This window comes from Siniperca chuatsi, linkage group LG4, assembly GCF_020085105.1.
Source record: "Siniperca chuatsi isolate FFG_IHB_CAS linkage group LG4, ASM2008510v1, whole genome shotgun sequence".
Classification (NCBI taxonomy): Eukaryota; Metazoa; Chordata; class Actinopteri; order Centrarchiformes; family Sinipercidae; genus Siniperca; species Siniperca chuatsi.
Window position 1 is genome coordinate 26,252,957 of NC_058045.1, and position 15,531 is coordinate 26,268,487.

Genomic DNA, 15,531 nt, shown 5'->3' on the forward strand with positions numbered 1-15,531 from the left:
TGAGGTGCACATAAGTGGACTCATTATATTTTCAAATATTTTTTTTATGTAGGTTGTAATATTTGCATTTTCTGTTTCTTTGTTTCTCGACTTAGATTACGCAAGTGCATACAGCAAATGCCTTTACATTGGTCCAATAGTCTGCATCATTTCTGGGAGAACAATTTTTGCAGTTGTGTTCATTTTGGTCGTTTTTTATACTCCAAAAATTTAGCCCAAAACAGATGTCGTGGTATTTTATGTTGAAAGATTTGAACGGATGCTCTCTTGCTTTGTTCTTGCTAACCTTCCAGTGGGAGCGGGACAGCTTTAGAGCCTGAACTCAACAACAAGCCCTCTCAGGCTGGCCCATCACAGCCAGTTGTTCTTTTCTAAACCCTCTCCCTCTTTTTTTTTTGGGAGTCCTGTTTTTTCTCGCGCTCTGCCAGCAGTCACAGTGTGAGTGGGTGTGTCGATGCGGGCCAGTGTAGCCTAGTCGCTGCTTGTGCGCACTCTGAAAAAGAGGAAAAAGTTGGTGATGAGTTTAGTGTGAAAGCCGCCCGCCTCGGAGCAGGCTAACCGTCCAGGAATGGCAGTTTGGACCAGAGCGGATAAAAACGGTCAACTGGACCTTCTTCTCCGGGACCGCTGGATCCGAGTGGCCGCCGAACTCACCCGAGAAACGCTGACTTTAACGGCCGAAGCGGAGGTAACCGGACAGGGGGGAAGTCACTGGGACTACAACAACTCTTCGGCGGGCCTGCGAAATGGCATGTCGAACGGAAACGACCCGGGAACGAGTGCGGGGAACCCTGGCCGCGGTCCGTCCTCGGGTCAAGACCAACTCCAGAACCACGGGGGTCGGGGGCGCAGCGGCAGCCCGGGGCGCGGGGGTGCCAGTCGGGTACAATACGAAGGCAGCTACGGTCTAAATAGCCCCGGGAAGTACCCAAATAACGGCACAAACTCTGACTTTGGAAGTCCCGTCTCCAGCTACGGCAGTCCCGGGTCCAGCTTCGGGTCGAGACAAGGCGACTTTCCCGTCAGTCTGGACGGCTCCTCGGAAGCTGTGCGGAAAGTCCGAGTTGTCAAACAGGAGTCTGGCGGGCTGGGGATCAGTATCAAGGGGGGGCGCGAGAACCGGATGCCCATCCTCATCTCCAAGATCTTCCCGGGGCTCGCCGCCGACCAGAGCCGGGCTCTCCGAGTGGGTGACGCGATCCTGTCGGTGAACGGGAACGACCTCCGGGAGGCAACACACGACCTGGCGGTCCAGGCGCTTAAGAAGGCAGGGAAAGAAGTGACGCTGGAGGGTAAGTTGGCCAACGCGAGAGCGGGGACTTGCAAAGGCCGAGATTAGACTCCTGTGGTCTGGCTACACACCTCTGTACATTAGTCCTTTTTCATATTTCTAGTTATTGGCATGGGCGTCAGTCGGGTTGGTACTTTTTATACACATACACATACATCCTTGTGAGTCTAAACTGAACTTTAGTATATTATCAGACAGAAACTAAAACATTAAATATTTAAAGCAATCTGAAAAAATGGAGCATGCAAATACCCCCCCCCCAACCAAAACAAAAGTCACCAGTTGCTGTGTCCCCAGAAGTATGGGTGGAAAGTATTTTAAAAGTATGTATTCTAAGTGAAGTGATGTTCCTGTTAAACTAACATGACCATTCATTCATCAGCACACACCACACAGTTGGCCCATATTTTAAATAAGAGTAGGGTGCGCACTGCCATCACTAAAGCTTGGTGAACTTTCTAGATATTCCACACATGTTCTGTTGGTTTTAACTTTCACCACACAATTAAGCATTTCTATAACGAGCTATGATACAGAACAGCAGACATACTGCCATACACAAACAGGCTCACAGTTGATCTATGAACAGGAGGAGTAGGAGGAGCGGGGCTTAAATAATGTCAACAATATAAAGCCTTTGATTAGTGTAAACAGCAAAGTAACCACAGTTGTGGTCACAGTCAGAGTTAGATACATTGTACTCTGTATATTTGACTGTTTGTAAGTTGCTAAAGATAAGAAATCAAAGTAAACATAAGCAGATGAGATTTGTCCCTGTGTCCCCCGACAGAGAAAGACGAAAACATGTAAATGATCTGTGGGGAAATCAACATGTTGTACCTACACAAAAAAGAATATAAACAATTCCAGTATATCTCATGAGAAAGTATAAGCAGAAGTGTAGTACAACTCTATAAACATGTCCAAAACAACATACTGATCAATGTAAACGATATGAAAAAACCCACCATATAATACTTGTAATCTGTCGATTATTGTATTTGAAAAGATAGGTTAAGTCCATATAGAAGTAATGTGTACTCACTGCATTTAGAAGATGATAAGAGATAATATCTGTATGTAAGTCCTGTACAATTTTTACTGCTGATATGGGGAAGACTGGAATGAAATTTCTTTTAAATCTTCTTTCTGATTTTTTTCTGTCTTGTTTGTCTTAGTTTCTTGTCTAATACAACTAAAAAAATAGCATCGAATGAAAATATTGTGGCCTTTTTTCGATAAACCGTTCAATAACCTGAAATTGATGGTGTTTTAAACTGCATTAAGCAATAATTTAGGCATTTACTGTATGGTTCAGTCTCTGAGCTCTCATCAACCCCTGCAGGCAGCTGTTTCTAGCAAAAAATATCTCATTAAGTAGTAGAGCCAGATTTTTTTCTCAGGAGTTGGTAGAGACCAAAATAGAGCTAAAAAGAGAGTGAATATTGGATTTACATTTGTCATGTCGCCAGAAACACAACTTCCAATGAATGTTGCTCTTTGTCTGCAGCATGTGAAATTAAACAAATATTTGCTAACCCGTTAGCCATAACTTTATAATCTGGTAACAGCATGGTGGCTGTGTATCTAGTTTTGATGTATTTCTGCCCCACTAGTGGCCAAAAATTGATCAATGCAGTTCAATTAACTGCATTTATATACTTAAAAAACAATAACTGCTTTCATTTGATATGGGAGGTACATTATTCTTAAAGGTTTTGTCTACAAGAGTGCCTACCAGTGCATCACACGTGCATAGTATTCATATTAGCAGCTCCACAGAAGGTCGTACCATGTCTTCTGAAAGTTAAGTGTGCAGACATGAATTCCACAAAACTATCCACATATCAACAAGCCTAAAAGCCTACTAAACTTCAGATGGAAGAACCTTAATACATACATAGTGAGACATACTGTAGATGGAGGTAGCATGCTGTATGTAGAGAAATCTGTTAGTTAGGAGATACATACTGGCTCATTATGGGACTGAACAGAGCTACATGGAGATGAGTTCAGAACCTAAACAGTGCTAATGTAGAATTGTTAAATCTTTAGAAAAGTGGAAAAAGAGTGAATTGGAGGGAGAGAGGCCACAGAGCCCCTGGGGTTCGGAAACTTCAGGCCAGGAACAGCTAAATGCAGTGTTTAATGGTTTGGAATGAACGCCGGATGAATACTGACGAGCACGAATTGTAGGAACTAATCAATGTGTGACACATTTACACTCAAGTCAAAATTAGGCCTGTTTTGTACCTCCCAAAATAAACCAAGGTAAATTGTCCTAGACTCTTGAAGCCATCCACTGTGCTGATTAAATAATAACCTGAGACGCTGTATAAAAATGGTATCAACATCAGTTTTTCCCTAATCAGAAATGATCCAAAATGTTGTGTTGTTACAGTCAGTTACTGTTATTTCAGCTGGTTGATGGAGATCTCTAGACAGGGAAATGACATGCAAAATGTAACACAGTAGTAGTGCTTTCGTCAAACAGGGAAATAAGTATCATTTCAAAACAGCTGGTGGAATTTGTCCTATTGCAACTGACATCGGTATAAAAAACATTTCCAGCAGCCCTCGGGCATAGACAGGAGGATGTGCCGCCTCCTGCCACAGCCTCAGTCCACACATGAGCCTCTGTTTGGAAGAATGTGTCAGCTGTCTGTCACTGTTTGTCAGTTTGACAGGCAGTGAGCTGTGTTTGTGGACCAGCTCTTCCTCCCAGTCCCCCACCCCCTTTCTCTGCTTGGCTCCCACCGCGATGAGAAAGAAACAGCAGTCAGACAGAACGAGGCCTGACTTTCCAGACCGCTGTGCCGTGTAAACAATACATAAACCCCCAGATATTCTCACAATTAGCTTTGGTGCCCCACATTCCTGACCTCCGCTTGCATGTGCGTATTTAGGGCAAAGGTCAACACCGGAGGCTCCGGCTTGGATGATTCGTGCTGCTTGCACACTTGCAACACACTTTTCACTGATTTTTATTGCTGGTGCTGCATGAGGGAAGAGAGAGTAGAGAAACACATCTGAGAATGTGATGGATGCAATGGAGGGTAGAGTCTTTTTCATTTAACAATTAGCAGCGTGTTTTCTCAATAGTCTAATCAGTCTAATTTTGGCCCAAATATTGTATACACGGCTATAAATATCCAGCATACGCGTTTAAATGAAACATCTGCCTGTGGCCTGAGATCAGTGTCTTTTTTTTACGCTGCAAATCAACTTACTGGTGTCAGTCGTGTCCTGTTTTCTCAATTACTATTAAAGCTACACGGCACAAAGGTCAATTGTAGAAAGTCATTATCTTATTTAGGATGATTCAATCGTATTTGTTTTCATCCAAGATACTGTAGATAATCTTGTCAAGCACCATTTGCACTGGATAATTAAACTTGTTTCAACATATCCTGTCCATACTAACAAGTTAGAAAAGTGGGTTGCACTAATATCTTTTTAAAGCTGCGTTATCAATATTTTTAATCAAGTATTTTTGTTACCCCATTGGCAGATTTTTTGTTTGTTACTGGCTAACTTCTTAAGCTCACACAATGTTTTGTTTGTTTGTGTTTTTTTTGCAGTGTATGTGCTTTTTTTCATCCTTGGTAACAAAGAAGTAAAACATCTAAACAAAACAAGTGGGATCTTGTTTTAGTCTGCAGAAATCTCCATATTATCCAGATATTTAGTCTATTACCGAGACCAAGTTAAATCTTATTTTCTCAAACCAAGTGAAAAAATCTGGGAATGAGTTGTGATATGTTTCAAATGTTTTATAGAATGTGAAGTGTCATTTTCTTGATTCCAGTGCCTCATTCTGTTTTGCTTTTAGGATACTGACACTGATTCTACCTGATACTGGGAACAAATGAAATGGTCTTACTTTACTGATTCTTAATCAAAGAAAATCACGTGTTATGACGATGGATGTTTTGGGGGTTTTTTTGCCATGGATTAACTTTTCTTGGATTGTAGGCATGTTGGCGGTCATCCTGTCAGAGTTAAGGTTTGTTGCTTGATGAGGGTCGTTTGACTCTCCAAGGCCATAGGAATGAATGAGTTCTTCTTAAACGATTTTCGCGCCATTAACACATGACATACATATTCCAGGCATGATACGCCGCTGGTTAATCCCCCTCCCCATGTCAGCTGACTGAGACATAATATCCCATATGTCCAAATGATTAGTTGAAGCTTGCTGCAGCAGCCCCTTGTGTCTTATTGGGTTAGCCTGCTGATCGGTGGAAGGAGACGCAGGATGAGCCCTTTGTGTGAATAATTGGAAGGATAAAAACAGCACATACCAGACACAGAGGCTATTGATGAAACGGGGACAGCCCTGACGAGGAACAGTACTTTTCTTTTGTTCTGAGGCCAAAACTAGCCAACCGTCCGTTCACTGTGTCGTTCGCTGTCCTCATGGGGCGAGATCTGCCACGGAGCATGAGTCTGCACAGCCTGAAATAGGCCACGCCAGTTTGTCAGCTCTTTCTCAGTATGAACTCGACTGCCTTTGATATCCATCTGCAGATATGTCTCTGGTATCCAGCTGTCAAGAGAGTTTTAAATGACCTTCTGGAATGTGACAGAAACTGAAATTTGAATAACGTGTAAAACAATTAGATTTTTAAATATAAGTACCAAATACATACAGTACATATAGATAAAAGAGAGATCCATGTCAGGAAAGTTGTTTTTGCTCCTTGAAGTCAGCTAAAGTTGGCCATTTTAATGCTGTCTAAAGATGGAAACAAAATTGCCCCCATGAAAGTTCTTTGTTTAGGAAATGTCATTGAAATTTGCAAGATTTAAATGATTTCAAACAACTATTTGCTTAAAATACAGGTCTTACTTAAAGGGTCAGTTCACCCAATTTACATAAAGACATACAGTATTTTTCTACCAAGCCCTAGTGGAATCTAGTCATGTAGTTAGTTTTTATTTTACATTCCGAGGTTTTCAGATATCTGTCTCTCAGATTGCATGGTACTATGGGAAAATGAAGGGACCATTTCTTCAGTAAAAAGTAGTTTAAGTGAAAACGGTGAGGTCAGGGAATTATCCTGAGAAACCAGATCATTGTTTCTGTAAATAAAAGATTCTGATGACTTCAGATAGCATTTTGCATTGCTTTGAGGAGCACAAATGAAATTCCTTTTACCTTAGTCGTATTGGGGTTGATTGGAGAAGCGGATATTGAAAAATCTCTATCTAAACATGAAACTGAAAAATGTCTGCATGGCTGGATACCACTGGATAATATGTTCATTTGTATTTTGGATTAACTGACCCTTTAAAGCTGCGCTAATCATATTTTTCATATAAACAATGGCTCAAATGACTATGTGTAATTTGAAAGGAGTCACTCTTAGTGACGAACCCAAAGAGAATTATCATCAACTCTGCAGTTCCCCTCATCTTTACGTAGCATTTTAGTGTCTTTCAGCTCATTAATGTGGTTTCATGGCCCGCTACTTTACTGTTTTGGTTCAGTCACATCAACCATTGCAGATGCAGCAGGAAAAATCTCTTATAAACTTTTTTCCCCTGCACCAAACTGTTGACAGACAGAGTTAGCAACCAACAGCTAGCAGGTGAGAAAAGTTGAACATCTAGTTGGTAAGAGCCACATATTTTTCTCAGGTGGAGGCCAAACCAGAGCTAAAAGGAGAGTGACTATTGGACTTTTGTTTTTGTTTTTTTTTTGTTATTTTTGTTGCCAGAAACACAACTCCAAATGAATTCTAATGATGCACTGTATCTGCTTTATGTATATTGTTTGCCCAACACATTAGCGACAACTTTAAAAGGTGATAAAAAGTCAAACAAGTGTGTAATTGTCAGCTTGCTCTGGAGTTATACTCCCAAGTATACAAAAAAACGGATTAATTCTGCTTAAAGCTAAACAGAAAATTGTTTAGTTGGTGGTTATTGGTCATGCTCTGTGAGCTGCTTTGACCGGCTGTCTTGTCGTTTTCAAGCCACGCCAAAGTCCAGTATGAGCAAACTGGAAAGTGGCGCGGTGGAGGCATTCATTTGCTAACGTTTGGTCTCCCTCAGAACAGATTTGACTTGGGATGTTGCCCCTTTGCATTGTTGAACCTAAACGCTCCAACTATTTGAAACAATTAGTTATATAATGTAGGACCCAAGTGCTTCTAGAAGAGCTGATAACACTGTACAGTACAGTAGCTTGACTAAAATCGAAAAAATGCATAAGCTTATCATAAGACCATTTTTTTGTGATGTTTTTCATATGATCTAGATGAGAAAGTGTTTGGCCACTCAACAAACAAGACAAGAAACTCATTGTAACAGTTGAATCTGGTAGGGATATTAGTGACAACACCCTCCTCTGTAATGTATGATATAACAATATTATTATAAATGTATTTTCCTTAGTGATTAGACGAAATTTTCATTGATTTCATGGACTAAACGTACTAAATCAATAAAATAATCAACACATTAATCAATAATCAAAACCACTGTTAGTTCAGCCCTAATTTACACCACAGCTCCACCACAGCAGAAAGCATCCAGCTTTTCCTCCCTGCCGGGACCTCCGTTTGTGCCCTCACTGCCAACATGACGGGTAGACATTTGTAATCTTTGACAGTCACTACAGTAGACAATGATGAATGTGATTATTTTTGTCCATAATCTGCTTTATCCTTTGTAAAAAGTTGGCACACATATTCAAATACACTTGCAGGCTATACGCTGAATACACTGACTTTTACAAAACTGACTTATGTGTTTTCATAAATGTTAGTGTGGCGCTGCGGATAAACACACTGTGTTTACACCTCAACAGCATGATTTCCCAAAGGTTTTTTCTCTGATCCAGGTTAGAGGACAACAAAGAAGAGGGGGCAGGTGTGACTCCATGTTTGAGGGATCAAGGGAATACTTTTTCTTGTTATGATCTGTGTGTGTGAGAGAGAGTTTGTCCATAATGGTGTGTGATTATACTGCCATGCAGTCTGGAGTGTATGTAGGCATTTATATTTGCACAGTATATGGCAGGTCATTTTGTCATTTAAAACAGTCACCAGTGATTAATTTTGAGAGATCCAGATCAAGGTTGTCGTCCTGATTCTTATCTGAATCAACTGACATTGAGGATTTTGCAATACAGAATCCCAATCTGAAGTTTATATTTAGTCTAAAGTAGGCCTACATTAAAATTTAAAGACAAGTTTAGATATGATTTGTTTGATAGCTGAATCGTTCTGTATATGTGGGCAATGTGGATAAAATCTTCTGTTACAGTATGCGTCATTTTATATTGCAATAGTGGTATACAGTATATTTTAATATAGTAGATTTTTTGACATGCCTGAACCAAACCAGGTATGTTACAATTATATGGTACACATATTAACCACTAGGTCACTTGTATGTCCCCGATATAGTACATTTTTATGGAAAATAAATTGAAAAAACATTTTTGGTAGAATAACCTAATGGAATGTCTGTTTTGGGCTAATCCAGTGTAGTAGATACCCGACAAATCAAGTGACTTCGCATTGATGCAAAAATCCTGTAAATCCAATATTACCATAAAGCAGTCCTGCTCACTGACGTACAACACAGCCTAATGCAGCCAGAGATATGAGATAGCTACCACTGTAGAAACGGGAAAGCTACACCTCTACAGGACGTGTTGTGGTATTGCCCAAACCACAGTGTCCTGTAACATTTTGTATAATATCTGAGGAGAGAGACGTGTCAGTGTGGTTGGGTTGTGACAAGGAGAATTTGACAGGATTCTGACAGCCTCCCCTCATCGCTAACATGAATGAAATACTGAATTTCAAATGCAATTTTCAAACAACAGCAGCACTTTAGAGGTGCATTCGACCTGAGAAATGATGATGAAACAGAGGCAAAGTGACTGCTCACTAACTCTTACTGTCAGTGGGAATATCATATGCATTAGGGTCCCAGTGTTTAAATTAGATTAGTCTTGGGTTTCAAACCTCAGTAATGTGTTGAACATACTGTAGTGTTGTAACATTGAAAGCTGGCATCAAAGGCTTGGTCAGATTCTTGTTTACTTTTTATTTCATCCTTTAATACTTCCTGATATATATCAGGAAACTTTTCTAAATTGAATCTGTATTTTAGTTAGACAAAGCTATTTATTTAACACTGATACATTAAGTAGTTTGGCAAAATTAGATAAATGACAAAAAGGTGAAGGCCTTTTGGCTGAGTAGAGCTCTTCTCAGTACTCTATGGGTGTCGACAGATGATTCACTCTCCGGTTAGCTTTAGTGCACCTGTTAGGGCGGAACAAATTATACTTTCATCATTTATATATGCCGACTGAGTCAATGACCTCACATAATTCCCAACATAGCTCCACCCACCTTCAACCTGAGCAGCTGCCTAATAAGCCAAAATAATTGAAAACACCTTTGGGGGTTTGCAGGGCCTTTAAAACATGTTTATATTCTCAAAACTAAGGCAGCAAAATAGTATTGTTTTGGTATCAGCAGTGTATCATATTGGCACCAATATGAAAATTGTTCAAACGATTCCCAGTTCTGGTTTGAATAGGATGCATTGGGACAGCTGTCATACACAGGGTGTAAATGTAACACAGGGTAAATAATAAATTTAATGATGACTGAATTCCATTAGCTGCTTCAGTTTCAGGGCCAGGGTATGCTCGTTCTTATGACGTGCTGTCCAACCACGTCGGAAATTAAAAGCAGCGTGAAAAGCCAGCCATCGTAGTGAGGGGGGAGTCGTGATATCGGCACGCATTTTTTATAAATGTGCACATTTTCAGACAGTCTCTCCTGGAGGGCATTCATAGCATTCATACTGAGGTGGGTGTGAATGTCAGATTGTCGCTTTCAGAAAGTTACAGAGAATAGAATAGAACAGAGCCATTGTTAATGTTATTCGTAACACCTGTGCTTTTTCCTACTATGACAAGTCAACATGTCTGCTGGGAGAAAGGCCTGTGGGTTACAATAATCAGGTCAAAAATGGATCGATGCTGATCATTTAAACATTCTGACATCGATGCTGATCGCTTAAAATATGCCTTGACTGGCTCCAGCATTGATCTTGTAGATTGTTGACACACAAGTCAACCTTTCTGTCTTTACTAGTAACAAGTCCAAAACTGAGGAGTAAATTTGAAAATTGTAATTTTTCGATTGATTAATCTGTTGATTATTTTCTCAATTCATCTATTAATTGTTTGGTCCCTAAAATGTTGTCTTTGTGTTGTCCAACCAACAGTCCGAAACACAAAGATATCATAGAAGACTAAGAAAACCAGCAAATACTCACATTTGAGAAGCTGGACCCAGAGAATGTTTGTAATGTTTGCTTAAAAACGATTCATCAATTATCAAAATAGTTGCAGAGTAATTTTCTGTTGATCGATTAATCGACTAATTGTTTCAGCTCTATTACTAACTATAAAGTAAGTACGAGTATTAAATAGTTTAAAACAGAGAAGTGAACAGTAAAATCCCTGTTAAATAAGAACTGCAATGTAAATAGTGATTTGTAAAAACTGTAATATATGACAAAGTGACCTGCCATAGAAATGTTCATAAATGCTATTGTGAATGTATCTGCACATGTGTGTACTAAAGGAGGGACCCCATGAGGACATCTACCCAACTACACACACACACACACACACACACACACAGGGACACATGCTCTCTCTATTGGGGCTGCATTCTAACACATTGTTCTCATTAGGTTTCTGGCAGAAACAGACTTTGAGGGAGGGGGAGGAAGAGAGGGAGAAAGAAAGAGGGAGCGGACAAGATAAAGAAGGAAAAGACAGAGGTAGAGAGGTAGGACTTTCTGAGAGGTGTGGGAATAGAGAAAAGAGAAGGATGAAGAAGGGGAGAGAGAGGGGGACAGCAAGGGAGGTGAGAGACGGGGGACTGTAGATAGAGAAGGAGGGAGGAGAGTAAGAGAGAAATGAGAGAGCGAAGCGAGTGAGGAGAGAGTTGCAGGCCAAACCACAGGGGAATTTCTGGGGCAGTTTTTGGGGAAAAATACAGAGGCTGGGGTCTGACTGCCTGACTTGCTGCTCTGTAAGCTATTATTTCGTTATTTTGGCCATACCATAAGACGATTACTTATGTGTGTGTGTGTGTGGTGAGAAAGAAGAGAAGAAGGCGGTTTGAAGGCGGGTAGTTTTACGGGTAGCTTTGCGCCACAACTAACGCCACAATCAAATATGTGTCGAGTCAGACTCTTCTGCCTTTTGCACTCCTCCTCTTCTACACGTTTTTTTTTCTTCTGTCCATCCTCTTCTATGTTTTCCTCTTTCTCTTCTGTTGCTGCAGGCAGCGAGGTATGAAGGGAGGCAGATGAGCTGGCCTCATGGGATGTTGGTTGGCATCTCTGGGGAATCTCCCTTACACACATTAATGTAGATGCATACACAGAGGCAAAATGTGTGAGCACGCACACATGTAATGAGCTGGTAGTCCTCTGTGTACAGGCCTAATTAGTAGCAGAAGTAGAGCTGAGTGACAGGCCTGACAGAACTTATGAGTTAATTTAAGAGCACCAAAGGAGAGATAGATAGACAGACATGCAATGCAGGCAGAAAGCACTAAATCTCTGTAATGATGGAAAGGGAAAAAAGCATTTTATCTGAGAAAGACTAAAGAGGAAGAGTTATTAGTTCTGGAAGGAAAATCTGTAACGTGGAAAGCAAGAAAAAGGCCTAATGCCACTGTAAACATCCTATGAAGATCTGCTGGTATTTCATATACTCCCATACAGGGTCCAAAACACCCGGCAAGCGGCAAATGCGGATCATTTTTGGGTTTGGCGGAAAAATAAATAAATAATTTCGAATCACGTCATCTAATCGTGACTCCGAGGTAGGCTATATTTTGTATCAGCTGCCACCAAGTCTAAATGTAACATTAACATGATAAACACGTACCGACACTCCCCCACGGACACACACACACACCGGAGAGCCTCTCAGCCTCTCTGAGCCACTAACATTAGCTCAGCTACAACACAGATACACAGGTAGGTGTGTAGTTACTCTTTAAAGAGATGTTGAATTTGTTAGTATATTGCCCTATGCTACTGTGTAGCCTCCTGGCCATGATAAAACCCTAAAAATCTGTGATCTGTTGCTCCGGTTTTGAGAACAGGGGTGACAAAGACATGTCTGATGATGGGGAACAGTATGAGTTTTGCACAGATTTTCCCACATAGCTATGAGCTGTCAGTATCAAAGTAGAGACAGACATCCAGTTTACTAATCAGTTTCAGCACAGAAAGAGCCGAAAAGTCTGCACACTAATTCAACTTGCTCTGTTTGTGTTTGTTGATATAAGCCTGATATCTGCAGACAGTTGTTTAGCTAGCGTTATCTTCCCAGCAGGTAGAGACAGACTGCACGAAGTAGAATCGACGCACTGTTCAGTCAACTCCCAGCGTTTTAACTCTCATAATCAAAATACCTCATCAACAAACAAACCGAGAGTGAAGATCAGTGTGCAGTCTTTTTTCAGTCTGTCCCTCTTGTAGATGTGACCGATACAAGAGATAGTCAGAGCCAGCTAGAGTCACGACAGTTAGCAGGTGTGCACGTCACAGTTTACGTGATTCAAGACAGCTTATATGGCCAGCTTTCATCTATGTTGCTTTTTGACTAAAAGGAACCTTGTTGTGCACTAAAACTCAGTTTTCACAATTTAGACATTTTACACATCCTGCAAAAACAATAATTCGAACTGATCAAATTAATACTGGGTTTCAAACCTCAATACTTATTTTGGTACTAGCCAAAACGTGTTTGTTGCATCAAAAACTGTCGAAAACCAAAAGCTGGCATTGAATGTCTGGTCACATTCATAATCCTTCTTATTGTTTGATCAGTCTTGATTTTAATGATAGTTTTAATGATAGTCCTGATTTTAATGATAGTCTGGTTGGTCCAGACTGAAATAACTATTGGATGGATTACTGTGAAATGTTGTACACACATTCATGGTGTCCAGAGGATAAATCTGCCTGTGGTGATCCCCTAGCTTTTCCACCATGAGAGTGACATTTTTGGCTTTTAGTGAAATGTCTGGAATGCCATGAAATTTAGTCCAGATATTCATGTTCCCCTCAGGATGAATTGTAATCACTTTGGTGATCCTCTGACTTTTCATCTAGTGCCATCAAGTCAGAATTTTAATTTGTCATTTGTGAACAAATACCTGCAAAACTACTGACATTCCCTTCAGCCAGTACAATGCAATTACATATTTTCCTTGAATCATTAAGCCCTATATTTTGGTGCAGTACCAAAACTCAGGTATCATAGCAGCACCAGTATCCCAGATTTTAAAACGATATACAGCACTATTGTTTTGTATTGTCTTCAGATATAAAGTGGTTCATATGTAAACCAACGGACTTCATACAGTATGACGCACGAGTCACCATATTGCAGCCATGTTGTTGACAATAGTAACAATGAGGTAAAAATGTAGAAGGCAGAAACAGCACAATAGATAACGCTGGCTGTAGTGTTTGTAGCATCTCAGCTGTTAAAAGAGGCTACATCCCATGATGATGGATTTGATTTCTTCGGCTACATCAAAGACTGCAACTGCACCCAGTACTTTCATTTAGACCGAACAAAAACAAAACAATAGAAGCAGATGTACAGTGGTCCACACTGCCAACAAATTACACAACAGTTCATTCATAAGCTTCACTGCAGCAGAGGTTTTTTACAACCAGGATTCAAGAAATTATGGCTGTGAAGTTATCTGACAACATAATATGAAAGATATGACAAAAATCTAATTATACACAATAAAAAAATCATAGAACAAAAGAAACAGGTCTCTGTTAACTGTCTCAAGTTTAGTGATACCAGTATGACAGCATTCTGTCTTTTATATAAAAAAAATCCTTTGAAAACCAGCCAACATCTATCAAGGAGCAGGCTTGTTTGCTTGTCATCAACAAATCAGACACAAGAAAAGCAGTCAAGTGACCTGTCCTCAGCCCAAAATAGTTCTAGTAGTGCTAGTAGAATAGCCTTTTGATTTTTACAGGGCTACACACATTATAAAGTAACAGTTTATAGGTTTTTAAAAAATTATTCAATTAACAGTCAGTTAACATTGCCATTGCATAATCACTCCTACTCCTTTCCCATTCCTAACAAATTTTGAATGAGTTTGTAAGCAAATATGATTAGCATCACCTTAAATATGGTGTCAAATTGTTACTACCAGCTTTAGTAACTGTTGTTGATATTGGAGGGGCATCATCAGCTGGAGGTCATAGGTAGCAAACCAATAGATTCTTCAAATCCAGTGACAAGATTAATATTTAGGAATTCTAAAAACTTAAATATTTGTGCAGGCCCGTCACATGAAGTTTGTCAATGCTTACTTATAATGATTAGAACCTGCTGATAAATCAGTGCTTTAAGAGGCAGAACCCCCACAAAGCAGACTCTGTCTCTCCATCCAGCCTGAAACACTGCACTGATCAGCTGTCTCCGGTGTTCACGGACATCTTTAACACCTCACTGGAGACATGCCATGTGCTGCTTCAAAACCTCCACCATCAACCCCAAATCCCTACTCTGCTTCAGGACAAGCTCTCCCAGCTGAGTGACTCCACCTGGAGGTGGATCACAGATCCAGAACTGGGGAAACAGCACCGACAGCACCAGTTCCCCCCAAGGCTGTGTTCTTTCCTCTCTGCTCTTCTCCCTGTACACCAACAGCTGCACCTCCAGTCACCAGTCTGTCAAGCCCCTGAAGTTTGCGGATGACACCACCCTCATTGGGCTGATCTCTGATAGGGATGAGTCTGCCTACAGGTGGAAGATTGGCCCCCTGGTGACCTGGTGCAGCCAAAACAACCTGGAGCTCAACGCTCTAAAGACAGTGGAGATGGTTGTGAATTTCAGATTTCAGCGCCACCCGCCTCCATCACCCTGTGTGACTCCCCTGTCCATAACTGTGGAGTCCTTCTGCTTCCTGGGCACCATCATCACTCAGGACCTCAAGTGGGAGCTGAACATCAGCTCCCTCACCAAGAAAGCCCAGCAGAGGATGTACTTCATGCGGCAGCTGAAGAAATTCAACCAAGACTATGATGATGCACTTCTACACCGCCATCATTGAGTCCATCCTCCCCTCCTCCATCATTCCATCTGGTACACCGCTGCCACTGCCAAGGGCAAGGCATATCATTCGCTCCTC

General features: G+C 40.8%; 1 protein-coding gene across 1 annotated transcript in view; it reads left to right on the plus strand.

The window, feature by feature from the left end:
• Positions 1–292: 292 nt before the first annotated feature.
• sntb2 (syntrophin, beta 2) overlaps positions 293–15,531 on the plus strand; it is a 34,082-nt gene continuing 18,843 nt past the window's right edge. Inside the window, exon 1 of the mRNA XM_044194343.1 lies at positions 293–1,292. Within this exon, the coding sequence (XP_044050278.1) occupies positions 569–1,292 (724 nt within the window). The 5' untranslated portion in view covers positions 293–568. The remainder of the gene's footprint in view (positions 1,293–15,531) is intronic.